At 48.2% G+C, this 26,904-nt stretch overlaps 1 protein-coding gene across 6 annotated transcripts in view; it reads right to left on the bottom strand.

Annotated features, from left to right (window-relative positions):
* The window catches only part of lig (ubiquitin-associated protein-like lingerer), a 38,670-nt gene extending 18,260 nt beyond the window's left edge, over positions 1-20,410 (bottom strand). For 5 of the 6 annotated variants that reach the window (XR_016289144.1, XR_016289145.1, XM_089574106.1 and 2 more), the window contains exons 1-16: positions 20,250-20,385; positions 19,368-19,554; positions 17,610-17,696; positions 16,464-16,574; positions 15,906-16,113; positions 15,644-15,742; positions 15,006-15,179; positions 14,400-14,623; positions 12,567-12,725; positions 9,986-10,221; positions 9,021-9,360; positions 7,107-7,272; positions 5,633-5,860; positions 1,881-2,047; positions 1,369-1,507; positions 137-228 (exon numbers count right to left, since the gene is read on the bottom strand). Coding sequence is in view for 4 of the 6 variants with exons in the window: in XM_089574106.1 (XP_089430232.1) it covers positions 137-228; positions 1,369-1,507; positions 1,881-2,047; positions 5,633-5,860; positions 7,107-7,272; positions 9,021-9,360; positions 9,986-10,221; positions 12,567-12,725; positions 14,400-14,623; positions 15,006-15,179; positions 15,644-15,742; positions 15,906-16,113; positions 16,464-16,574; positions 17,610-17,696; positions 19,368-19,514 (2,577 nt within the window). In the remaining 2 variants the exon portion in view is untranslated. The other variant, XM_089574107.1, reaches the window with a different exon arrangement.
* Positions 20,411-26,904: the final 6,494 nt, after the last annotated feature.

The raw sequence follows: 26,904 nt of genomic DNA, 5'->3' as shown, positions 1-26,904 counted from the left end.
AAGTGGGGAGGGGGGGAACTGCCACACTACATGAGTGGTCATCTTTTGTGGTGAAGAAGGCACTTCCACGCTCCAGTCAAAACAAACAAATATGGATGTCCAACAAAGGAGACAAAAAAGAAGGGCGGGCACTCACGTAGTATGGCATGGCTGCGTTGCCCACAAGGAACTGGTGGCCCAACATGGCAGCCGGTACTCCAGGTGGCATCGTGGGCATGGTCTTGCCCGCTGCACAACAACATTGGCCATTCACAACACAGAACTGCACATACAGTATACTGCCACGTGTGCAAGTCTACCTGTTTACTAGAACGACCATCCCAAATTGGAGGGCCAACTTGGTGCCTACCCATCTGCGGGTCCTGGGGTTTCCCTAGGCATGTGTAGGCAAGCTCCATCCTAGTTTCCATGCTAGTACTGGTTTGGTTTATGGGGTTTAACGTCCCAAAGCGACTCAGGCTATGAGAGACGCTGTAGTGGAGGGCTCCGGAAATTTCGACCACCTGGGGTTCTTTAACATGCACTGACATCGCACAGTACACGGGACTCTAGAATTTCTCCTCCAAAGAAGTTCTAGCCGCCGCGGCCGGGATCGAACCCGCGTCTTTTGGGTCAGCAGCCGAGCACCATAACTGGTTTGGTTTGGTTTTATGGGGTTTAACGTCCCAAAGCGACTAAGGCTATGGAGACGCCGTAGTGGAGGGCTCCGGAAATTTCGACCACCTGGGGTTCTTTAACGTGCACTGACATCGCACAGTACACGGGCCTCTAGAATTTCTTCTCCAAAAAAATTCTAGCCGCCGCGGCCGGGATCGAACCCGCGTCTTTCGGGTCAGCAGCCGAGCACCATAACCGCTGAGCCACCGCGGCGGCCGAGCACCATAACTACTGAGCCCCCGCGGCGGCCCATGCTAGTACTGATCGCCGGGATATGTAACCCACTGTTGCACGGGCGGTCTCGAGGGAAGCGGCGCGCACTCCCCTCTGAATCCCAAACCACGACATGCACAAACTGTCGCTTTCAATGATGTTTTCGGAGTTGCCTGTTTTCCAACACGCTTTGCATCACACTCCACAGTAAGTATTGCAGGCGCTTATTTCAGTGAGAAAAATTTAACTTTTAGATTAAAAAGTGTTAAGTCGTGATTACGTACATGTTGCTCAATGAAAACCGAAAAATGAATTTTTGGAGTCCGAAAAATCAGTTGGCTACTACATTACATTCGTGCGTCTTTGTTTCCTGCCCTCACAAGCAACCCTTGCCTCACAGTCGTAGCTGCACTGCATTCGGATACAGTACATTGGGACTAACGAACAAAAAAGATAAAGGCAGAGGACGGTATGCGCCATGGAAAGGATGCCACTCACTTGCTGACATGGAGTTCTTGAGCACAGATGTGGTTGCTGTCGCGCCCGCTAATGAAGATGCCGTTGTGGCCAACGTCGAGGCTGGTCCGGAAGGGAGTCCACCTGCTGTGGCTGGGACGTGCGAGTTCTCGTACGGGTGCTGCAAGAACGACGCACCGAGCTTGGCACCACATTTTCCACAGCACTCGCATGGAAGCATGAGGAAAAGGAGCAATAAGGCTGGCAAGCTGCTAACGGTGTCCTCATCATTTCTGGAAACACTTCTACCACTTAGGTTTGGCCCAATCTGAAGTGGTGGGGAGTCCCTGGAGTAAAAACATTCGCAAGGAGTCTACCGCAAACCATGTGGTTTGTGTCTGCGAGGAATTTTGAACACCTACAACGACATTCAAAAGAGAACAGCATTTTGTTTTTCAGGAACTGGCAAAACTAGTGCCTACAGATATTTTTGCAATTCAACCGATTTTTTTCATGGCCTCTGCGTGGGAGCCGTGTTATTAGCAGACACCCACCTGAGCAGCAGCCGCCTGTTGGGAGGCAGAGTCTAGCACAGAGTCCTTGACAGAGTGAGGACCGAGGCCCCCCGAGCTCGAGAGCTTCGCGGAGACACCATAGTTGGCCTGTGGCTGTTGTTGACTTGGCCCAGAGTAGGCATTGCTCTGGTAAGGACCCTGGTAGCCTGCGCATGTGTGGCAATGACAAAAGATTTGAGAAAAAATTTTGGCCAGCGACGGATAAGAGTTGGGGCATAGACATAGGAGGCAATATTCCAAATACATTATGCATTATGACCTTTGTAGTTAGACTTTTTTAGGAAATGTTCGCAAAATCTTTGCGTAATTTCCACATCCCCTCTCTGAAGCCTCAAGTTTAAGGGGGGACACTGGTCTTGAAAAGAAAATTTTATTAATGAAGTCATAGTTTAGAAATCTTCAGGGCACATGTATTTTTGTGTGCTGATTCTAGATATGTCATTTAATTTCGTGTAAAACAATTCCTTGAGCACTTATGCACTTTTTATGCAAGTATTTTGCGGAGAGTTTTGAAGAAAATTTGCTGCAGGAAACTCGCTGAAATGTATGCCATTTATCATACATTATCATCCTGGCTCTCATAGAACATGAGTTATAGGGGACTGAAGCTGCCACTTCAGAAACAGGAATACACACTTTCCTTCTCATTTCTGAAGCAACAACTTCAAAACTCTATAACTTAAGTTCTATGATAGGCAGGAAGACAATTTGACCCTTATTGTATTCCTTGGTGTCAAGAGAACCCAATGGCATACATTTCAGCGAGTTTCCCACAGCAAATTTTCTTCAAAACTCTCCGCAAAATACTTGCATAAAAAGTGCATAAATGCTCAAGTAATTGTTTTACATGAAATTAAATGACATATTTAGAATCGGCACACAAAAAATACATATTCCCTGAAGATTTCGTAACTGTGACTTCATTAATAAAAATTTTTTTTTCAAGACCAGTGTCCCCCCTTAAAAAGAGTGCAGAAATTATGCAAGTAAATAGAGTGCTTTACTTAAACGTGAATGGTTTTTGACAGTTGGGACGAATAATTCTGTCATTTTTTCCACTACCATGATGTGCAAGTAAACAATATTGTACTGTACAAGCCTTTCACTGCAAAGTTGAAAAACTGGTAGCAGTCAACTATTGAAAGCCTTCTGTTACAGCATGCCTAATTACCCAAGTATAGCTAAACGCTTTCCCTCAAGCGCCCATTGAGCATAGTTAGCCCGCTAGCGATTTCACTCACAGATTTCAAAACTTTGCGTTTCTTTCGGGCACGTTGCACATCTGGCTTATAGCCAAAGAACCACAGCTTCTTTTCTGTGGGCTGCAATACAGTGAAAGCTCGTTAATTCAAAACTCGATAATTCGAATTTTCGGATAATTCGAACTACACTACTTGGTCCGGCCAAGCTCCATAGAGATCTGTGTATAAAAAAGCCCGTTAATTCGAAAGCGAGTCGGTTCCGTTACGGATAATTCGAACTACGCGCCACCGCGTCTGGGCGGCTTGGCACACAGCATGTGGCAAAAAAAAAAAAAAGCACCTCCTCCGCATAGTTAGCTGCGTACGTCCTAAACGGGCACAGAAGATGGAACTAGATAAAACCTTGGAAAAGTGGGTAAAGCTTAAATGGCACCATCACCGGCGCGGTGGCCGGCGGCACCGGAGGGTAGGGTTTGGCGACCGCACTGGCGGCTGCCTACCCTCGTTTCCGCGCAACCTCCGGAACTCAACTCGCATCTAAATACTCGTTAATTCGAGCCCTGTTAATTCGAAAATACGGATAAGCACTGTCAGCGCGGTCCCAGCCAACGCCCATGAAGGCTATGACTTGGGACCGGCGCTACAAATTACGAGCGAAAAACTTTTTTTCTTTGCGAGTGTCGTCCATGCTTCCACCCATCGGTCGGACGCGACGGAAGCACGCGCTCAGCCGCGAACAAGACGCCCGCTTTTGAACTAGGCTTGCCCAACCAACAAGCGCTGGCACTTTGCCAAAGTTCGCTTCCCCCTTGCTGGAGCTACCCCCCCCCCCCCCCCCCCCCCCCCCCCCCCCCCCCCCCGGGCCTAAGAATCTGAAAAAAAAAAAAAAAAAAAGCGTCAGCCGTTAACGCTTCCCTCCGTTTGGCACCGTCACCGCCCACAACGCATTTCTTGGCGGCGCGCCAAGATGCTGCGCAGCGATAACAGTCGTTAACCGTCACCGCCCACAACGCATTTCTTGGCAGCCAAGATGCTGCGCAGCGATAACATCACTTATCGCTGCGCAGAATCTTGGCGCGCCGCCAAAAGCGTTGTGGGCCGTGACGGTGCCAAACGGAGGGAAGCGTTAACGACTGACGCTTTTTTTTTTCAGATTCTTAGGCAAAAATCGGGGAAGGGGGGGGGGGGGTTCATTATGTGAGTGGGTTCTTGCAAATGCAAATGGTTCTTGTCGGTTTTTTCGCGGCCATTCGATAATTCGAACATCGGATAATTCGAACTTTTTTCCCGGTCCCGTGAAGTTCGAATTAACGAGCTTTTACTGTACTAGAATGAAGAACCGGCTATGCATGCCCAATAAATACTGCAACAGTTGATCTCTCCCTTGTTACACTGGTATACAGCAATGCCCAATAGCTACTCTCTAAACACTTAAGGGGGGACCCTGGTCTTGAAAAAAATTTTTTATTAATCTAGATATAGTAATGAAATTTTCAGGCCACATGTATTTTTGTATGCTGATTTTAGATATGTCATTTAATTTTGTGTAAAACAATTCGTTGAGCACTTGTGCAATTTTTATGCAAGTCTTTTGGAGAGAGCATATAAAAAAATTTGCTGCAGGAAACTCGCTGAAATGCATGCCATTGGGCTCTTTGGACACCAAGGAATGCAATAAGGGTAAAATTATCATCCTGGCTGTCATAGAACTTGAGTTACAGGGTACTAAAGCTGCCACTTCACAAACAGGAGTACACACTTTTCTTCTCATTTCTGAAGCGACAACTTCAAAACTCTATAACTCAAGCTCTATGATAGCCAGGATGATAATTTTACCCTTATTGCATTCCTTGGTGTCAAGAGAATCCAATGGCATGCATTTGAGCGAGTTTCCTGCAGGAAATTTTCTGCAAAACTTTTCCCAAAATACTTGCATAAAAATTGCACAAGTGCTCAAGGAATTGTTTTACACGAAATTAAATGAAATATCCAGAATCAGTGCACAAAACTACATGTGGCCTGGAAATTTCATAACTGACTTCATTAATAAAAATATTTTTTCAAAGACCAGGGTCCCCCCTTAAGTGACGAGAGAATTAGGCCCCATTTACTCCCCATGCCAGACGAAAACTACTGTTCTGTGCTACTTTTGTACAAGAGTACTTATCCAGGCATTCTCCATGGAAAATGGAAGTACAAAAATATTACTACTGCAGAACCTCACAGGGTCCCAGAGATACAATACGCACTAGTCGACGAATTTTTCACACTCGCAACAATCCAGCCCAGTGCAATATTTCGAGCTACCCTGAGGAACCGACACGCATCTCATAAGAGCGCGTACACATTTACGGCTGACACGGAGTCAGATTTGTCCGACTCAAATCAACTCCAGCAAGAAGACTGCAGGTTCTGACGGTACTTCAATGCAGCTCACAGGCGCAAACTTCCTGGCACTGCTTGCAAAACAGCGGGAATCCAGTGCTGCACAATAATGGACAGGCGGTCGCTGCTCCTGTCCCCACATACCATTACTCTGCTGCTGGCTGAAGGCCGCTGTGGTTGAGCTGACAGGCTGCTGCTGGGCGTAGTAGTGCTGCCCGGCTGTGGAGGAAGGGAAGCCGCCCTGCGTGTGGGCCAGGTAGGAGCCCACCAGGCCCTTGGCTGCCCCACCCGCCTGGTAGGCGCCACCCCCGTAGTGGTGCCCGCCCGCCGAGGAGTACATGGGCTGCTCCACCTTGCCTGCAGACAGTCCGCCTGCAATCCCCAATCGAACAGGTTCGCCACAGCGCCAGACTACCAGCTGCCAAGCCGAACAACTTTACCGATCATTCTGAGACTATGCACTTTATCAGCAGGAACACTCACTGTCACGCTCAGGTTTGTGGCAGCCAGGAGGCTAATGCAGTCTCACTACACCACGCTGTGCACGGATGGGTTTTACAGCAGCGCAGAACTGGAAAACAGTGGAACCTCGATAATCTGACCTCGCAGTTTACCCAAACAGACGCCCAGGTCCCGCGCATTAGAGGAGCACAATCTCACAACCCTTCAACTTGGGAGTTACTGGGCTTCAGTTATACAGGCACAAACTCCACTACAACAGTTTCCTAGACAAGGCCCCATTTGTTGAAATCCTGAATTTCATTAGGCAGGCATTCATAACTGCAAGCAAAGCAGCTGTCACCAAACCAGCCACGTTTCGAATATCTAACATTCCAACTATTGTTAAAACCAGGTCGCACCCATTCTCATCCCCCAAGCAGTGTGGCATGGAGGAAATCATGGTGCCACCACTAGTTTTAAGGGGGGACACTGGTCTTGGAAAAGAAAATTGTTAATTTAGTCATAGTTATGAAATTTTCAGGGCACATGTATTTTTGTGCACTGATTCTAGATATGTCATTTAATTTCATGTAAAACAACTCCTTGAGCATTTATGCACTGTTTATGCAAGTATTTTGCGGAGAGTTTTGAAAAAAATTTGCTGCAGGAAACTCGCTGAAATGTATGCCATTGGGTTCTCCTGACACCAAGGAATACAATAAGGGTAAAATTATCATCCTGGCTCTCATAGAACTTGAGTAATAGGGTACTGAAGCTGCCACTTCAGAAACAGGAATACACACTTTCCTTCACATTTCTGAAGCGACAACTTCAAAACTCTATAACTTAAGTTCTATGATAGGCAGGAAGATAATTTCACCCTTATTGTATTCCTTGGTGTCAAGAGAACCCAATGGCATACATTTCAGCGAGTTTCCCACAGCAAATTTTCTTCAAAACTCTCCGCAAAATACTAGCATAAAAAGTGCATAAGTGCTTAATGAATTGTTTAACACGAAATTGAATGACATATTTAGAATCAGCACACAAAAATACATAATCCCTGAAGATTTCGTAACTGTGACTTCATTAATAAAATTTTTTTTTTTCAAGACCAGTGTCCCCCCTTAAATTTTCCAGGTGTGCCGTTGGACCGTGGCAGGGGAAGCCAACGCACCTTCGAGTCCCTGGCTGTTTCTCTGGGCTGTGGTCGCAGCACCCCCGGCATACATCTTGGACTGTGGGCCAGCCACAGACGAGGATGACACGGGCTTGCTGCGCTCAGAGTGCTGCTGGGACTGGAGGAGCAGGTGCTCGGGTCCCATCACAGAGCCACCAGGGGGCTGCACAAGGTTTTCCAAAAGAGCAGAGTCAGGCGAACTTCCTCTCAATCATGTCCATTCACAAATGACAAAGCTAGTCTGCTCTCGTTGCCTTGGTAGGCCTTTCTACCCAAATCTCCAATTACTGGAGCATGTGGAATCTGACACAAGCAAGGCATCTTACTTGAACATCAGGCTAAGCCGCAAGATCACTGACGTCAGGTCCAGTTCAAGAAATGCAGTTGGGAGAGAATTTTGTGGTGGAGTAGAGGATTTATTTATAATAACGGAGTAATTACTCATTGGCATCCACCCGAGCGCAGCCATACGGCTACAAAGGAAAGCTGAGAAAGCTGTATAGCTTTCCTTTGTAGCCGTATGGCTGCGCTCGGGTGGATGCCAATGAGTAATTACTCCCTTGTTACAAATCTACTCCACCTTGGGGGATTCCCCTAAAACATTTGACCAACACAGTTCCCACTTCAAGTTATTGATCAATTCGCTCTCGCCCTACCATAAGCTTGCCGTCCTGGTTAGCTCAATTGGTAGAGCGACTGCTCCGGTGAAGCGGTGGTCCTGGGTTCGAACCGCGGACCAGGACGAATTTTTCTTTAACTACGAAGTTTCTGAGAAAGCTGTATAGCTTTCCTTTGTAGCCGTATGGCTGCGCTCGGGTGGATGCCAATGAGTAATTACTCCCTTATTACAAATCTACTCCACCTTGGGGGATTCCCCTAAAACATTTGACCAGGATTTATTTATGGCTGTTCAAATCACACGACAATAGGAGCTTAGGAGGTCCACCACACAGCCCACACAGTGAACTCTTAGAAAGCACAACACCAGATTCTTTGGGCATGTTGCATCATCTCCTCAGAGTGTGTATTATTTTCATTCAACTTGAACACATTCAGGAGAACGAAAGTCACAATGCACATCATCACTGGAGAGGCAACAATGCAAAAGTTAGAAGAAGGCTTTCTCATTCCCCAACCTTGAAGGAACGCTCAACACTGCCCTAGCCGACAAGAGGGGTTTACTGTTGCTGCCCAGCACTGCTCTCAGCGCAATGCGTTATGTGTGAACCGAACTGCACCGCAATAACTGCATGGTGTCCACTGCAGCAAGAAACCTAACCAGACTAGTTAGGTACCTAACCAGACTAGTTAGTTAGTTATATGGGGTTTTATGGCGCATAAGCAACTAGGGCTATCATGCGCCAAACACAAGGTTAGATGATGTTATGTCAAGTGTACAGAGGTTACATTATAATAGATTTAAAACATTGGCTTTCTTTAGAAACTTACAAACAAGTGAAAATTCGACAAGTGTTTGCTCGCCTAAAAGCAATGCGGGATGAAATGGAATGTGTTCATTGTAGAATACCGTAAAAAAAATTTTTCTAAGTTCTACTAAACGAAGTTCTACTAAACTAAAACATTGGCCTTGCATCACGGCTGCTAATCTTTGACGAGGTTTGCACTGCAATGGCTACATCCTGGCACTTTTGAGAGGGCCATTTATGCCCTGAACGAGCACAATTTTGCCATATCTGAATTTAAGCTGACCCTTATCCATGTGCTCATAGTAACCAAGCACAGGCCGCACTCTCAATCCATTTTTCTTTCCACAATGTCCACCTTAGGGTCACATCAACACAGCGCCATCACTAAATCACGCTATCTCTTAGGAGCAATTCCCCCCAAACTAAGGCAAGCCCAGTTTCGTCATGCTAGCATCCCCGCCAGCAAGGAAGAGGCAGCCCTCACCTTGTGACTGGCAGAGGAAGTTGCGGACGCCGCCACAGCTGCCGACGTTGCGGAAGACGCGGGGGCCCCCGCACTGAGAGCGTTGGCCGTGGGGGTAGGCACGCTGTTTCCCAGGGGTGCCGGAGCTTCCTTGGGAGCGGGGATGCCGGGTGGCCGCGACAGTGCAGCGCTGGGTGGCGCCACTGAGGGCTGTGATGGTGGCTGCTGTTGAGCCTGCTGCGAGGGTTGCGACTGCTGCTGGGACACGGAGCCCGCTGTCGGGGCAACGTCCTTCGTGACCTGGCCGGCACCCAGGGGCACCACAGGGCTGCTCGGGACGCCCGTCGACGAGGTGCCCTTACTGCGTGGGGCGCAAAAAAACAGTTCGGACCACAACAGTCGCGAAGCAGACTAATGTAAAGGCACTGTGCACCTTCAAAAAGCAGGATCACGATAGCCGTTTGGCAAAACTCAAAAGTGAGTATTCTGCCGCTGTACTTTAGTGTCAGACTGAGCCATCTCCTCAGAGTGCTGATTGTTTTCATTCAATTGTAGACATTCAGGAGAACGAAAGTCACAACACACATCATCACAGGAGAGGTAGATCGGGATTGAAACACCCAAGTATGCACCTCGGTCATCCCACTGGCTTCCTTATTGATGTAGCATTATACACAACGCACTCCAGCCTCACCAATGGGAAAACACGGGTAGGGCTTGTGAACCACCAACTATCAAGACTGATGTCCCTGAACAACCATGCTACACTGACATTAACCTGAACCGAAAGGCAGTACTCTCATTTATTTCCACTGGCATTTATCTCAACGTGTGTGCTCTGGGCATTTGCTCTTTTTTTCTCTTCTCATGCCTGCATGAATGCAGGCTGTATATGAGACCACCAGTAAGCAAGAAAAGCTAGCACTTTTTTTCTATCATGCAATTTACAGTGACAGGTGTGGTACCGCTATAGAAGAGTCACATACTTGACTGCATGATGTCCATCCAGGTAAGGTGTGGATGAAGGAACCGTCGGAGCGATGGATGCCTGCTCAGCCTGAGCCAGGCCAGGTGGCATCGTGGACTGCGACGTGGACACCACTGTGAGGCCATCGGTCGCCCCAAAGTCGAACGTGTCCGTGCCAAATTCAAGGCCCCCAAACTGGACGTCCAGTGACGACACCGCACTGTCCTCTGGCATCTCCACCGCAGACTCTGGTATCTGCAGAAGGGTCGCCCACAAGGAAGTGTGCTTCAGTGCACCGTCCCCAATGCATGCTTTCCAGAAATGAACGCAGCCTCTGAGGGCAAGAGGCACTCAGCAGCGAGGCAAGGCCTTCGCCGCTCGTTACTCGCGGTGCGCACCATGCGACTGGTGATCCTGCCGCAGGCGCTGTACGGCAAGCACTTGGTACTCAAGAGTGCAGTCATGACTAGCGCATTCATATCATCCACAGTGAGGCAGGAGGCTGTTCATAACATCCGAATTTCTGCCCACTGCACACAACGCACTCTGGCCAAGACATTTTACGAATTCGTACCACCTTGAAATTCATATCAACTGGGACTATATCACAGATTCTACTACCGTATTTACTCGCGTAATAGGCGCACTCGCATAATAGGCGCACCCCTAGTTAGGGCGCGAAAAATCAGATTTTTTTATTTCCGCGCATAATAGGCGCACCCCGAACTTGGCACTGTGATCAATACTGTATTTACACGATTGCAAGCCGACGCCTCACCACCCCCCGCTTCCCAATCTTTATTTAGCAGCAGCTGCTGCGGACCCACAGCACGTACAACGACATCGCGTAGAACAGCCGCACACAGTTTTCAGGGATGCTCACTTTAAACGTCTGTTTGGAAAGCTTCATCTCCAGCCGGAAACGTTCCCGACTTAGGCCCGCGAAAACCTCGGCGCTTGGAGTCGTGTACGAAAATTTAGGGACGCCGCAGTCGCAACTGCCGCACTTCTCTTCTCGGCCACGCACTTCTCGGCCACGTCGTATTTTCCGACCTGCCGCACGCTTGCCGCGTTGGAGAGCAAACTCCCAGCCGTGTAGCTGTTAAGGTGCTTGCCCGTAGAGCTAAAACATCAAAGCTCCGCGGCAAAGCCATAAACCACGATGCAAATCCCGGCACTTGACAGCAACAACAACAACAAAAAAAAAAACGAGCTGGAGATGCTGATGGCGATATAGATAGCGAAAGCTCGCGGCGGAGGAAAACGATGATGAGCTTGGCCTTGGGCGCCCTCCGTGGGCGGCGTCTGGAAGCTCCTGTGCGCGTGTGTGGCCTCCGCGATCAAGCGCCCGTTGCGCGCAGCTGGAGCCGATCGCGGAGGCCTCGGCGCGTGTATTCCGAAAGTTTCGGTGCGGCCGATACACGGACCTTTTTGTTTTTAACATTTTCTTCGCGAAAACGGGGAGCGGCCCGTACACGAGTGCGTTTACGCGGTGTGTTCAATTTTGAGAGTCGAAAAATTTCCGAAAATTTTACCCCGCGTAATAGGCGCACCCCGAACTTTGAGCCGGATTTTCTGGAAAAAAAGTGCGCCTATTATGCGAGTAAATACGGTATATCAAGTATTTCAATTGATCCAGCATTCAACTTGAAATGTCATGCGGCACTATGAGAGTCAAGCTGAAATAACAGTAGCCAAGTGAATTTGCAGGCTCAATGGAAACTGAAAAACCCCCAAGAAGTCAATTTAGTAAAAAGCAAAGCTTAATGGGGAAAAAAAAAGCTGCCCTGCTACATGTTCCCCTTACAGGCAACACGATTACCATGAGCACAAGCCGAGGTGACTGTTCCACCATGTCTACAGTGCCCTGTCTGTACACAAGTCACAATACTGCTAACACAGATTGTCGCATCACATCATATGACCATCTGTCAATATTCACTAGCCAGAATTCTGGCCGAAGCGCACGGCACAAGATGACAGCAGAGTTGTTCATTTGCCAAGGCAAATACAGACAGGCCGCAAGCGCCTCGACGCCCTGTCCAACAATTAGCAGCATTGTCCGGGCTGCAGTGGACACCGGCACGTTATTAACGTTATCACAAACTGCACGGAGGTGAACAGTCAGCAGACTGCACCAACAATCCTCACCTGTCTAATTTAGAATACAAACTTGAACTTTCGGAATCTACACAGTCCAAAATAGTGGCCACCAACATGTACACATTCTTGTAAGGTGAGCCAACAGTTCAACAAAGTTACAAAAACTGCCTGAACAGTTATCACTGACTGCATTTATGAACCCCCCCAAAACAATGACAAAGTGCACTTTCCACCTCACTCTTCTCTACAACTGGAAGGAAAGATCCCTCTCGTCCGTAGACGGGCTAGTGAGGAAAACAAAAATTAACACCAGGCCACAGTCAACAACCCCAGCAGTAGCCCGAGTGGGTACAACCACTTCAAGTTACAGCTAGCAGTGGCAGGGGCGATTCGGAGAGACATTAAATAAGTGATCCAGCCATCCTGGCAGGACTGATGTCACAACAAAATGACGCAGTCTAACACAGGCTCCACACTGATGCCTGGCTAGCACTGACCTTTGAAGGAGGTGGTACCCGAACCTTGGGAGTCTTTGTGCGTTGGGGAGCAGGTGCAATGGGCTTGGAGGCCGTGACAGTAACATCCCCGGACGCAGGCGCTGACTGGGTTGGCAGGTACGTGCTGTTCGTCATGGAACTGGCTGCCGACGAGCCCACCTGGCAAGGCAACAGGGCAGACCAGCAAATCTAATAAGCATGCGTGCAAGGTGGAGTACAACCTGATCAGATTTTCCTGGGCCTCAATCCTTCCTGCCCCGTGTTCACTTTGCTTGGGGCGCACAAAGTAAGCACCACAAGAGGACGACACTTGTTCTTAGGTTGCCTTGCCCTCAGTTTCTCTGACACAGGAATGTAAACACAAAGCATGTTGAACCAATGTCCACAGGCTGTGCTTCAGTTTACAATTGCACAAAATGAAATTTATTCCACCATAACAGAGAAAAAAAAAAGAAAAACTATACCAATCAATTAAACCAACACACTTTAGTCTGCAAGTCAATACAAGCCAATATGAGACGTATGGCCATAGTATCTACTTCAGCTGTACCTTCATTAGTTTTAAAGGGACAGTGAGGAGAGCACTATTAATATTTTGTTTATAGCAAAATCCGATAGTTCGGCATGTCATGGCTTTGTTGCCACTTGGCCGGCAGCGAAAGATGCATTTATTGCTAAGCAATTTGGATTCGAAGTTGAAAAAGTTTTTCCCGCCGCTCTGATTCAAACTTGGGATTGTCCTATGACGACACAGGACTAAGTGACGTGCAACATGACGTGACGCAGACTCCGTGATTTCTGGCGGCCAGCAGTGCGGCCTAGCAGCAGCCGAAAAGAAAGCTACCGCCGGCCGCACGTTGAAGGCATCTATCGGCTATTGCGGCCGTCGCTACAGTCGCTTCGCTTACGTTTGCACTGGCGTTTTGCCAGCGTTACGATGGATCTCGTTCTCGAAGTCGTCAACGAAGTTCTCGCAAATAGACACTTTAGCATACCGTGTACCTTGTTACCGTAAGCGGAACACCGGGAGCCCGCCTAACGCCGGGAGCCCGCCTAACGCCGGGGAGCAGGCGCTGATTGGTCCCGATGCTTCAGGCGCGCGTGTAGCTGCCGGGCACGTGGCGCCATCTGGCGACGTCAAGGCCTCTGATTTGTAGTGTTCGGGTCCTAGAGTTGCTAGAACCATTGGTTCTAGCAACACTGTTTTGTCCTATGACGTCACCACGCTTGTACTTGCGAGTTTGGCCTGTGGCGGCGATACCTGTATTTTGGTTCTTGCTCTTTTCTACGTTACAAGAGCTTTGTTGTCAGTATGAGTGGCGTTTTTGTAATCAGGAGCTGGTATTCTGTCGATACAAGCCAACTTCAATCTTTCCTCAGTGTCCCTTTAACAGCTTCAGAGTTGAGACAAATCTGGCAGGTTTGGCATGCACTCGGACACTGTGCTTAGAATAGCAGAAGCTACATCCTAAAGGTTCTATCCTCTCAGATGTAAACCTTGATGTAATTTATGAGATGCCCCGCGTATCAGCCTTAGAATGCAGGTTTGGCTCTCACACTAGCTCTCCCCTCAGAAAGAGAAGGTCATTCAGCGTGTTTACTGCTCAGGAGAACGAAAGTCTTGCTGAAACTCGTCATTGGGGAGGCACTAGTGTGGTACAAAGAGCAAGCAGGCCATGGATTCATCCCTAAATTACCAATTCATAAGCACATGCACCAAGAAGCACTTTCTCTCGACACTGTAAATACTGACCACGACAGACCTGCTAGCTATTTTATCAAACCACCCGTTAGCGATTCTTGCAATGCTAGCAGCAAGGCTATGCCACTCACCCCAACGGCTGCCTTGATGGACTCAGTGGCCTGCTGGTTGAACTGGGCAACACTGAGTGTCTCGTGGGGAGTCTCCTTCAGCAGCTGCATGATGCTGGCTGTGTCAGGAGCTGGTGTGGGCGCCGCAGACACCCCACTCGCTGTGAACACCTTGGTCTCCAGTTGCCCAGTCCAGTCCTCCTCACTCCAGTCCTCACTGGCCGCCAAGTCGTTATTCCAGTTGCCTGACAAATGAAAAAGAAGTGTTTCACATTAGAATGCCAGTAATGACAGCCATACATACTGCTTCTTTGCACTACTGAGCGCAAAAAGAAACTGGCAGGAAAAGAGAATCTATGCCATGCCCTGCAGCAGCACTACATTCAGACACTTGCGATAACCTGCAGAATTCGGCTGCGTCTCCTTGGCTTAACTCTAAGAGCCTCTGAACACTCACACATGGTCCCAAGTGACCCCTGATTCAAAAGCCACTCCCAACCCCTGGAACTGTGAAGCCCTACAGGAAGGCATCATTTGAGCTGCGATGACACCTGCATTCGCAGGATTTGCATGCCCAGGTCACACACATAAGAAATGGCAGCATCTGTGCATGCTAAGGTCACCCACCGACTGCCATGGAGTCCTGCTGCTGCCCTCCTCTGGACTGGCCAGCCGACGTGCTGTTGGTCCACGTGTCCATCGACTGGGGGAAGCCCTCGTGGCCATAACCGCGGTTCTGGAACGTGCGGCTTCCACGACCACCAACACTGCCCCCGCCACGGCCACCACGGCCCCCACGTCCTGCAACACATGGTGGGAGGGGGGGAGTCAGAGTGACCAAGGAAGAGCTACAACACTGCACCACGAGGCCAAACACACTAGTCAAGAGATGTTGCTACAAGGAAGCAGCGTTCAAAATTCACCATGCTGACTGCAGCTGCTTCAAACTGCAGGGTGCTGCTCAAAGCTGACCACTGAGCTAACGGATGACACTCTCAGATCTGCTGGTTTCCCTAAATTTGACCCCAAGTGATGCATGGATTTTGAGGTACCTGGCACAACTCCTAACTGTGCTTCATAACAAGGAGCACTACACCAGTTTGCAGCCACTGTGATATCACAGCTGCACACAATAACAAGGAAAACATGACAGCACCAGCAACCAAGCCTTAAAACTGTGTAAACAGAGCTGCCAAGCCTGCCAAGCAACAAGACACAGCAGCTTTAGATATCTGGGTGGCGGCAAAGAAGAGATGCCAACTCACGGCTGCCTCCTCGCGGCCGCATGTCACCACCGCGCTCGCGATCACCAGCCCGCCCATCCTCCAGGTTTCGCTCGTTCTTTTCGTTCTCCTTGTTCTTCCCTGCAGGACCGCCAGAGCAAGCAGCAGTGAAGGTCAACGCGCTCCGCGAGCGGTGAACAATAAATGAGAAAGCATGCATTTCCTCCACACAGAACGGTGAGGCTTCCATCTGTTCAGTACAGATGACTTCATCAACCCGAGACCACTGATGGCCACAACTTACAGCTGCCGCCGCGGCCTCCGCCGCCTCCCCCGCGGCCAGACCCCCGGGGGGTGTTGCGTGGGGGCCCACCTTCCCCGCGGGGCCCCCCCCGGTTCTCCTTGTTGCTGCTCACAGGGCCCCCTCCTTGGTCCCCTTTCTGCGCCTGCGGCTGCTGCTGGCTGCCCTCCTTCACGGGCTTCTTCTTCTTGCCCCGGGTCTCCCACTCACCCTGCACATTGTGGGCACACTTCACATTACAGCACAGGAAACGACACCAAAGAAAACAAGTCATAACGAACAGGCTCAGAATACCAACAAGGGCAACAACCTCTGTGAACTCGAGGTGGCCAAGTGTAAAGCGCAAAGCTTTGAAAGATGCAATGCACCGGGTGCAGAAGTGTTGGGACTGTTGTTCTGTTTAGACCTTACATGCAACTCCTGCAAATCTGATAAATTATAAAGACACCCCAGCGTTCAACTCTCACGTTACAACTCCTGAACCACAAAGGCCAGGCACAGAGTGATGATGATGGGCGCCACACAAGGAGAGCTGCGAGAAAGAAGCCAGCCAGCACTGACCTCCTGCTTGTTGCCCTCGATGAGCATGGTGATGGCTCGTGTGGGGTCATTGTCGCAGTCATGCAGTGCTATCACGACTGCATCACTGGACTGGCCTGTCACCTCCATCACCTGCACCACATGAAAACAAATCAGCATTGCAGGACACGAAAAGAAAGATGAACAGAGAACAGGAAGCGCACATGAAGCAAAGAGAAGGATTGCAGCACAGGGCTGGACAGGCACATCATGAGGGAGACAAAAATGCAGATTCAATGCCGGAGGTGTGGCTGTCGCATATCCAGAGCCTCTAGTTTTCCGGCAAAACCAGATTTCCCCTGTACTTGGACAGAGTGGTTACTTTTAAGCGTCAGGCTACAACCGGATTTCCACAAAAAAACTGCCTTCCCAAAACTGAATCTTGACAATTCAATCTGCCAATGGTGCTTCATAACTACCAGACACGTTAGAGTCATTTCATAAAGTCTCTACAGTTATTTATAGGCAATTAACAACAGGAAGCAAGAAACATCGCCACTACATCACACCGCCACATTCCTCATACAGACATTCTGTTGGTGGCAGTAGATACACACAGAAGTGCAGATCACAGGTGTAATAGTCGGCTGCCCATTTACAGTGGCAGCACTTAATTGAGCAGCTGCAATATACCGTTCACAAAAACTGGCCAACAGAGGAGGCTGAGAATTCACTCAATCCCACAGTCGCACATTGCGCCCGTTAGATATGTGGCCGCCAGTCTTGGGGATTTCAGCTCAAGCACTTTGTTTTCAACTTCACACAAGTGTCACTTCACAACTTATGTCATCTGCATGTTGACATGCCTGCTCGTGCAGCATCAACTTTTCATGTGGCACAGTGCGTCTTCAATGCACCAATCAGCAGCACAACACTGCAGTCACACCCGCTCAATCCTGCAACACATCGCCACAGTCCGGAAATGGAGAGACTGCACATCGACTGCACGAGTAGGCCCCTCCAGCACTGCCAACGGCTCCCGGCACTTGCCTAGCCAAACCAAGCTGGCAGCCTTCCAACAGGAAGCAAACCCGTTCCCACTCCCTGCGGAGAGCAGCGGCAGCTCTTGCCTAATGCCACCACGTGGGAGGGCACTGCCGGAACAAGCCGAGGGAAGATGAAACCCACCTGGAGGACTTTGTTCTTGATGTCTGGGTCATCCTGCTTGGTAGGGTCATTGATGATCTGTGCCAGCCGAATCTGCTCGGGAGTGGGCTGCACAAGATACACACACAGACTCCATTCAGCAAAGAGTACAGGGCAATGGTGACATGGTGGTCTCTGAAATAATGCTGAAGCCATCAGAAGGCTGTGAAGTGCCACAACACAACATTAGTAGCAACAGCTTTCTATTATAATGCACAGCATCACAAACTAACTGCACCGCTCTGATGGCACACTGGGGCACAAAATCCCAAGAGGCAGCCCCTATACTAACTTATCACTTTTGCTGGTTTTGGTTTGGTTTATTGGGGTTTACCGTCGAAAAGCAACTCAGGCTATGAGAGACGCCGTAGTGAAAGGCTCCGGATATTTCGACCACCTGGGGTTCTTTAACGCGCACTGACATTGCACAGTACACGGGCCTCTAGAATTTCTTTAGCATTAATCACGTGAAGAGGGGTGAACTGCAGGAACTGGTTATCATTTACAATGCCATTTGGCAATTCTCTAAACAGTCATCATAGGGCAATGTAAGCCTAGCATCAGTCAGCTTTTATTTCCGACGACAAGCCACACATTGCAGCTAGTGCTGGTCAGTCATTTGAACTGCACGTCCACAACCTCAAGCGATCGCACTCAACAAGCACAGCACCTTAAGAGCTGGCCTGATCATCCGGCCATCATTCCGAAAACTGAGGTGCAAACCAATCGCGCCTGTCATCCGAAGTCCCACGAGATTCCAAAAATTTCCAACAGCTACATAAAATGTCAAAGGGCAAGATCATGCCAAAATTGTTTTGTTAAAGGGTACAAGCTTCTGCAGGCCTCGCTCTGCAGTTTTTTCCTCTGAAAAACTTGGACAAGATGTTGCCCGCCTCAACAGCCAAACTGCTTCAGACACGAACAGATATAGGTCACAGAACAAGTTGGTACAATGTGTTCAGGCGCATGCATTAAAGATGTGCCGTGACACAGATGAATGGGGAATAACCTCGGCTTAAAAGGCTTAACCATGGTGTCATGAAACTTGGTCTGTGCTACTGGCTGGAGGGCTTCCTTCTGAGAGGCATCTGCCGCAGTGTTCTCGTGTTGCATCAGCTCTAGCATTACAGGCCAGCACAGCTTTCATGCAAGATCAACGAGAGAGTAGAAGCCCTCTTATATTCTGAACACTTAAGTCATTCGGTGTGCAGTCACTCAGCTTAGAACTGGGGTTAACCAGAGAGGGCAGGCCTCCAACAGTGAATGCACATACATCAGCAATGTCGTTTCATTTGAAATGTGCAATATAAGTTCAATACGCTATCTATTGCGCGGTTAGAAAAGCTTATTCAGCGGTACAGAAACATGAACCAGATAAATGAGAATTGCAAATCTGGCGTTTTCAAATTGAAAACGATACACGAGTCTTATCACTGCGGCGATTTCGAGGAGAATAAATAAAACTACCACCACGATAGTCCAACGCCAAACCTCGGCCAAGTACACACGAGGGAACCCGAAACGCGGCCATGCAGCACCGGACGGCGACGGTTCAGGACCGCGGGCAAAAAGAAAAAGACACTGCCCAGCCCGCGAAACGAACAAAGAGACGGCATTGCGCAATGCGAGATGCAACGCGAGAAACCGCTACGGAGAGCAAAAAAAACAAAAGGCGCCGACCAGCGACACACGACTCCTGGGTGGGCCGGGTCTGCCAAAGCGGCGAGGCGGGCCACTCACCTGGACTTTGGGAATGAAGCCGTCGGGCGGCTTGGCATGACCATCTGTGGCAGTGACCGACTTGGGAGACTGTGTCGTTGCCGATGGTGACTTGTTCCCTCTATCTCGGCTGCTTTTCCCCGCCCTCTGTGTATTACTCGAACTCATCACTTGAATACCGTATGTACAAAATGTTATGTACAAAAAGCTGCGGGGAGAGACAAGAGAGGAAGAAGCGAGGGTCAGTAGCTGCTAGCACGGAAGGCGATGCAAAAGTCACCGATGCGTCACTGCCCCAATCACGCGCAGCTTAACCCCAGGGAAGAGCCCGCTCCTACAGACAAGGGAACGCGTGAAAGTCTACCTGCGCAGCACTTTTCGTACGCCAAAACGGATCTCTGGCTGCTCGCGAAGCGCGCGCGCACACGCACTTGACTGCGTCGTCGAGGCTTGCTCCGGTCGGACCCCCGCACCTCGCACGCCACGAATACCCAGACAGACACAGGCGCCAGACGAGCCGAAAGAATTCGCTGCAGGCTTCGACGAAGCCGAATGCCAGTCGCTCCCCCTTTTTTTTAAGCGAAGCCAAACGCCGTCGCGTTTCAACTTTCACGGGGATCGGGTAGTACGCGTTCAACAGCGGCAGGAGAAAAAGTGAAGATCGCTGAACGACGCGCCTGACCAGGGAGAAAAATATCCAGTTTCCGAGATGCAGGTTTTATAAGGCAGCATTGATTTCGGAATCCGTTCGTTTCATAACGGAACGCGACGGTCGAAGCGGCGAGAGCTACGGGTTCAGCGGTCTCTTGTAGCGAGGCAAGCCGCGACACAACGTTAGGCTTAGACGCTAAGCCTCGTACGCGCACATCGAAATACGACGAAAATAAATCTAAAACAGCTTACACAGTGCAAGTACGGATTCACATCGAATCTTTGGCGTCTAAAAGCTTTAGGAAAAGCGCTACAGCGTCCAACACGCAGCGAGACCGGGCACAGAGTGCCTCGGCTATCGCAGAACAATAAAACACGTCCAAATGCGAATTACCTTGGAAATGCGCTCACAAAAAGCCAGCGAATCACGTGACCAAGAAACCTCTTGAGTATGACGTCAAAACTCAGCCGCAGTTTCGCATTGGCGCATGAAATTCAAAATAAAAGTTTTGTACAGTTGAGAAAAAGTTCTTGGTGTATAAATAATCTTATTTATCAATAAGTCTTCTGCTTATTGAAGAAAACGAAATCAAACTCATTAGTTGCTTTCAACGATCGGAATCACCATGGATACAATGAAACCGCCTTTGGCGGGCGCATTTTCTTTCTTTAATTACATTTATTTCAGTGGTTCCGCTGGTTCCACTTCAATTTTGTTATTCTCAACTGACGAAAATACTCTGTGAAAATCTGGTGAAAATAAATCCGACCACCAACAGCAAATGACATGGCTTTTGGTGCCATATGCGTGGTACAATGCATGCATATCTGGTGTCCTGGTATTCTCTGTGCCTCCTACGGTCACCACAAAAACGGCCGCGCAGGAACAGTTAACCCGCCATTCGTTTCTTCATAACCATCCTTATGAAGAAACCAAAGGCCGGATAACTGTTTCTGCACGGCCGTCTCTGTGGTGCGCTTTGCATATATATATATATGGGACCGTCAGGGACTGCACCCACGAAGGAAATTGTACGAATGGGAAGTTCAGTAAGTTCTAAGCATATATGACGCAACAGACGGACAGTATTGCAGTGTAACATTCATGCTGCATCTTCTGACAATTACGAGTCACGCGCTTTTACTCTCTCCTTCGACCTCGCAGCAGTGCCTTTCAGCGCGCCGCGTTGATATGTGTTGCTTGGTGCAAACGGCTGAAGAGAGAGGCAGCACACATAAAGCACTGCGTTGGGCTCGAATTCTAATGCAGAGCGCATTTAATCCTGCCTTCGTGTTTAGAACACAATTTTTTCGAAAAGTGTCCTTACTTTGAATTTAGATACAGAATGGAAGGAATCCATCATTAAGATGCAATTGACATTAGTAACTACGTAGAGTTGAGATTTATGATTAGTACTGTGTTGTGTGCGTCTTCCTGTACGCGCTGGGACCAATAAACAATTTTATTACTGTTGCTGTTTCGGTTTCGGTTTCAAAAGCAGTGTTAGAGAATCGCAGCTGCGTTGTTTTAGTTTAGTAAAATGTTTAAGCGAGCTTGTTTCCAGAGCAGGAATGACTACGAATGAAAAAGCAGAGTCGATGTCGTAGTTGTTTTATGCTTCAATTGACCTATACTTAACTTTCACGGCACAGCGTTCAAATGGCTTTTGAAATCGAAACTGAAACAACATCTGTCGATTGGTTCTCCAGCGACGACTGATAGTTTTTTTCTGTTGCTGTTTCGATTAAAAGCCGTGTACGCCAATCACAGCTCTGTCATTTTAGTTGACTAGAACATTTAAATGATCTTGCTTCCAGAGCTGGAATGACAACCAATGCAAAATCAGAGGCTAAATCGCGCTGAGACGCAGTTTTTCTCAGCAATCAGGCTGCTTTTGCAATCGAAATTGAAACATTATTTGGTGCCTACGTTGTCTACGTGTCTACGTTCCTTTAAAGGGAATGTTTACTACATCTGAATCAGTGCGAAAGCACAGATTTGTACGCAGCCGCTCGTACGTAGGTATTGTCCGCGCAACTTCGTACTGATGTTCAAGCTGGTTTAAGAAAGTCCGTTGTTAATTGCTGCTGTAGAGAAGGCTCTTGCTGGCGTTCTTGATCGTAAGATTAGCACCTTCAGCGATGCCTTGTCCCAGGTAATCTCAGCACAGGTTGCTTCACCTACTTTGCCAAACCTCGTCAATATGTCCTTCCTCCTATGTCACTGTCGACTCACTCCAAACACATACCTGTCTAACATCAGCGCTAGTGTTGACGAATGACACCGACCTACTGCCTTTCTCAAACATTTGTCACTCTGACATAGAAATGGTGTGTACAACTCAGAAGCGTCGCGCTTCATCCTCGCCGTCTAAATCTGACCGTATTCATGTCAAGAAACAACAAAGTTCATCAGCCATCACGGAAAAGTCCAATGTGCTGAAAGAGGCTGTTGCCGCCTCATTTCTAAAACAATGACCATGGCGGGATATTCAGCCCTCCAATGAAATCGTCGCTCCATCGCATCTTCCTTCCATGCTTTACAACTGCTCATACTTAACCGGGCAGACCTCTCCTTTATTCATTAAAGCAGACCTCTCCTTTATTCATTCAGACCTCTCCTTTATTCCTTTATTCATTATAACACAAAAATTTGGTGTCTCTACCCCTTTAAGCATAGTCCAGACATTATTTTGCTGCAGAAAAGCTGGATTTCTCCTAATCCCTCCTTCTCAATTAAGAACTTCCGTGTGTATAGAGCTGATCGTACGAACGGCAGGGATGGGGGTTTGTTAATATTCATTTCAACAAAATTGTTTCAATCGCGCAAATGAACTACATATAGATATGAGACCGGATTGTGAGATCATTGCAGTTGATATCTTTCTACCGCAGTGTGCTGCTCTAACAGTTCCGAATATCTACTTCCCCGCTGGCGTAAGTAGGACGGTTTGCTTGGATGCTTTACTGCGCAATAACACTAACGTAGTTTTTGCAGGTGACTTCAATTAGCGTCATACTGTATGGGGTTTCGGCACAGATGTCAGTGGGCACGTACTCTGGTCTTGGATGTCTGCAAATGATGTGCGCTGCTACAATAGCCGCGCTATAACTTTTATGCGGTCTTGTAGTTTTCAGATATTTGTCGTCAAAAATGCATCCCATTTGTTTTCTACTTTAAAAGCAAGATTTTGCAACCCGTCGGAAGGTTACGTCATTCTCATCAGACTTCATAGCAGTATATACCTTATAATATTCGACAGTTGCCTCAAAATTAAAAGTGATGTCCAAGATAGCTGGACATTAAGAGCTGCACTAGCCTTGCGTTGTACAGCGTTGCCTTACGCTGCATTAATACTTCGTGCTTTCTTCTTTTTCTTTTTCGCTCTCAAGTGCTGGGATACATTGTGTCCGACATTGGTGCCACTGAGATACTTGCCAAAGGCGAAAATTCACTCAATGCGGATCATGTCTTGTTATTCTACGGCGTGACGACATGCACGGCATCGTCTGACACAGGAACTCTGTGTCAATAAGAAAAAGGAAACAGAAGGAAAAGATGGTGCCGCGGCAGCGGCAATTGCTATCTGCTGCGGGCCGGCGGAAATGAAGCGACAGGAAAAAGATAGATAGGAAAAAAAAAAGATAAAAGCGATAGCGAGAAGGTCAGGAGTAGGGCTATCACTGATCTAAACCAACACACTGCCTCAGCAAACAGCTCCTTGTCTTCGTCATTTTCTGCGCCCTTTGTGGTCAAGAATCTATTACCAATCTAGCCCAAACACACACAGATCTGACTAACTGATCAAAGTTCATGAGCATGATTACCGGAATTGAAACAGACCACACGGAAACTTTCCTAATGCACGCATATTATGTTCCCGCGTATGCTCTTTCTTTTTAAGCTCGAATTTTATTTTACATTTCATTTCCATTAAAAATGCCTCTTAAGCATTTTATTTCCTAGCAACACGTCCGTGGTCAGACATAGAAATCAGTATGAGCGCGACCGCGCCTTCCACGCTCTCTTTGTTTTGTTGTCCTTGTTGTGGAGCACCAGACTGAACAAAGTTGAAATACATTTATTTTCTTACTTTTTATTTCGTATAATGGATTTATCGTCATTTAGCTCTTGACTTGGGAGTGTCTGCGTGTACGAACGTGGACAATTTTCTATAGCATATGACCTTTTTTTCTGAGCGTGTGTTCGATTGAGTCAATTCGGTGATAAAGTGAAATTTGTGTAGCTCTTGAATATTTTGAAAAAAATTTTAGGTGCTCCAAACAACGCATATTTCTTCGCCACCCCTGAGCTTTCCTACTGAAAAGAAGCAAGCTTGGAGTAGCGCAGTGCCACAGCGCCAGCACACGTGGTAGCACATGGCAGCAGCGCCGGCTGTACGATTTGGATGCTTCTTTTATCGCTGCATTCTTTACAACGACTTAATCTGGGCTCGTGGGGTAATGTGCGCATGAATGCAAACACCTCGCATATGCCCATACCTGGGATGCGAGGCACGAATGACACGTGGTTTAACATTTCATTAATACATGCTCCACGAGAAGAGGGTAGTGACAACTTAAATATAACACTTCCTGAACGTCAGCACGCCCGGAAAAACGAATGCTGACTGTTGTCTACTTTTTTTCTCAGCGTACACCACGAATGATCACAGGAGAGGGGTGGTGCAGAGCAGCAGTTCGAATACACGGGCTTCATGTTAGTACTAGTTCCATGGGTCTGATTGCAAGAGTCGGTTCCGGACAATGCACCGCATCTCTGGATCTAAATTACATAATGTTACCTACCTTCAAAGGTAAGGATACATATTGCTTATAAAACGCGAGAACAACACATATCAAGCGTCTTATTCTAGGCTGCGTGCGCCTCAGTGAGAAGTATCTGTCTCAAACTAATTTGCCTCGATCTATATATATTCACTCAATGAAAATGTGTCCTGCAATAAAAAAAGACGCTAATTCAAACCTAAGCTAAATGATTACCCCTTTTATAACCCACCCAAAGATAATTTTAGCTGAATTACTGTGCCGTAAAGCCGGAAACGTTTCTGTATAATCGTCTTGATACCTGCTCGCCTTTATTTTCATTCCCCTATTCAACTAGCTGTCGAGGTCCCACGGATCAGAAGGCGTTGTCGTCTTCGCTTTTGTATCTTATTGGAATAATAACTACCACCTTCTTCAGCAACAACCATTGGCCGTAGGTGTGTGTGTGAGCTCTTACCCTTTGTTTTGCGCACTGACAGCCTATGCCTGTGGATTAATCTACTTTGTATTAGTCAGTTTGGTTTTATAATCTCCAAATTCGTTCTGGCTGAGCTTCATAACAGAATGAGCGAAAACGACAGCCACAACAAAGAACAAGAAGAAATGCAGGCTTCCGCGTTTGCCAATCTTTGTGTTTTACTCGTCCCTTAGTTAAACTGCAGTCGATGGCTACACTGTAAGCCACGCTGCCATTTGCTTGATGAGAAATTATATGTAAACTTGTATGTAATATGTACAAAGACGCATACACTACATTGTTTCTTGAGTGATTTTTGTGTGTTTTTATTCATGTTACCTACATTTATAACTTTAGAGGCTAGAATGTCACTCAAGCTAGCACGTGGCTTCCGGACCGGTTTTTGTGTATGAAGTTATTTGCAGCGCTGGAGAATTCCGCAGTCTGGGAAACGTCTCCGTGATGCTCCTGCATTGTACGTCCGTCGCGTTTAAGGTATAGCATAGTTCTCCGAAGCCAATGCTTGGCGACGGGGGATGGAATGCACACTTTCCAATATGCCTCCGGTGGCTATACAGTCAAGGCTAGGCCCCAAAGAGGAGGACCAGACCATTGCACACCTGCTGAAGGGAGTGGGTAATTGTTGTACGGGGCGCAAGCAGGACGTAGGGTGGTTTCGCGCCAGGTGTTTCTGCTAGGAAAGCCGACGTACAGACCTGCGCTTACAAAGTACTGTCAGGTCTCTCTTCAGCCTGGACAGGCATACCTAATCTGGCTAGGGGAAGCCATTGGCCCTAACTATTCCAGAAAGCAAACCCAGTGACTATTGTGAAGGGATTTGTAATGGACACTCTTCTTCGCATTCCTTTTCCAGACAGGAAATTTGTAGTTGCAACTAGACAGGCGCCGTACTGGGCAAAGGTAGATCACTGGAGTGACTCTAGGAAAGGGCCTCTTGAGTGACCTTTATGGACCGTTTTCCATTCGCTCACCCCTGCAGCAGCCGCCAGGAAAAATATGCTTGCGGGGTCGGCTAGCCTGACCGTCTTTTCTGTGAAAATGGACAGTTTGCGGGAACAATAAGGAGTCACGTTCCCCCACCTGGGTAAACTCAGGAATGTTGCCTCGTTTACTTCAAGAGTGCTTCGAGAGAGCTGTCGAAAGAACACACAATGCGGACTAGGCGATCGCGGTCAACCTCACGTGGCAATGCAGCAGAAGCTGGGCAGGAAATGGTAGGAGTCAGGCTTTTTTTTTCTCTTGCGGTGAGGAGTGGGCTACCTCATACAAAAAATAAGACTCTCCTCGCACAATCTCCCCAGCTTCTTGCCTTCACCTCACCTGGTCCCTAGTCCGAACAACGAACAACCCACTCCCCAAGGCAGGCCGGGTTTCCTCCTTTATCCGAAACACGGAAGTCATGAGAATGCGGGCATTTATACGACCCCTGTGCACCCCCTGCCCCTCCTCCCATCCCCATTGAGTGCTGGTTGTGGTTGTGTCGTCGCCCAATGCAACGGGTGCATTGAAGATGCTGCATGAGGTGGCTACCTTATTCAAGGGAATTTCCATGCCCAGGAGTGTAATTCGAGATCGGGACAGTGCCGGCAGCGTTGTTCCCTCAGCGGCATTCCTAAAAAAGGGATGTAGTACGGACAGGCA

Source organism: Amblyomma mixtum, chromosome 2, assembly GCF_055824585.1.
Source record: "Amblyomma mixtum isolate Tamu chromosome 2, ASM5582458v1, whole genome shotgun sequence".
Lineage (NCBI taxonomy): Eukaryota > Metazoa > Arthropoda > Arachnida > Ixodida > Ixodidae > Amblyomma > Amblyomma mixtum.
The sequence above is the reverse complement of the archived record's forward strand: the minus strand, read 5'-3'. Positions and strand labels throughout refer to the sequence as shown.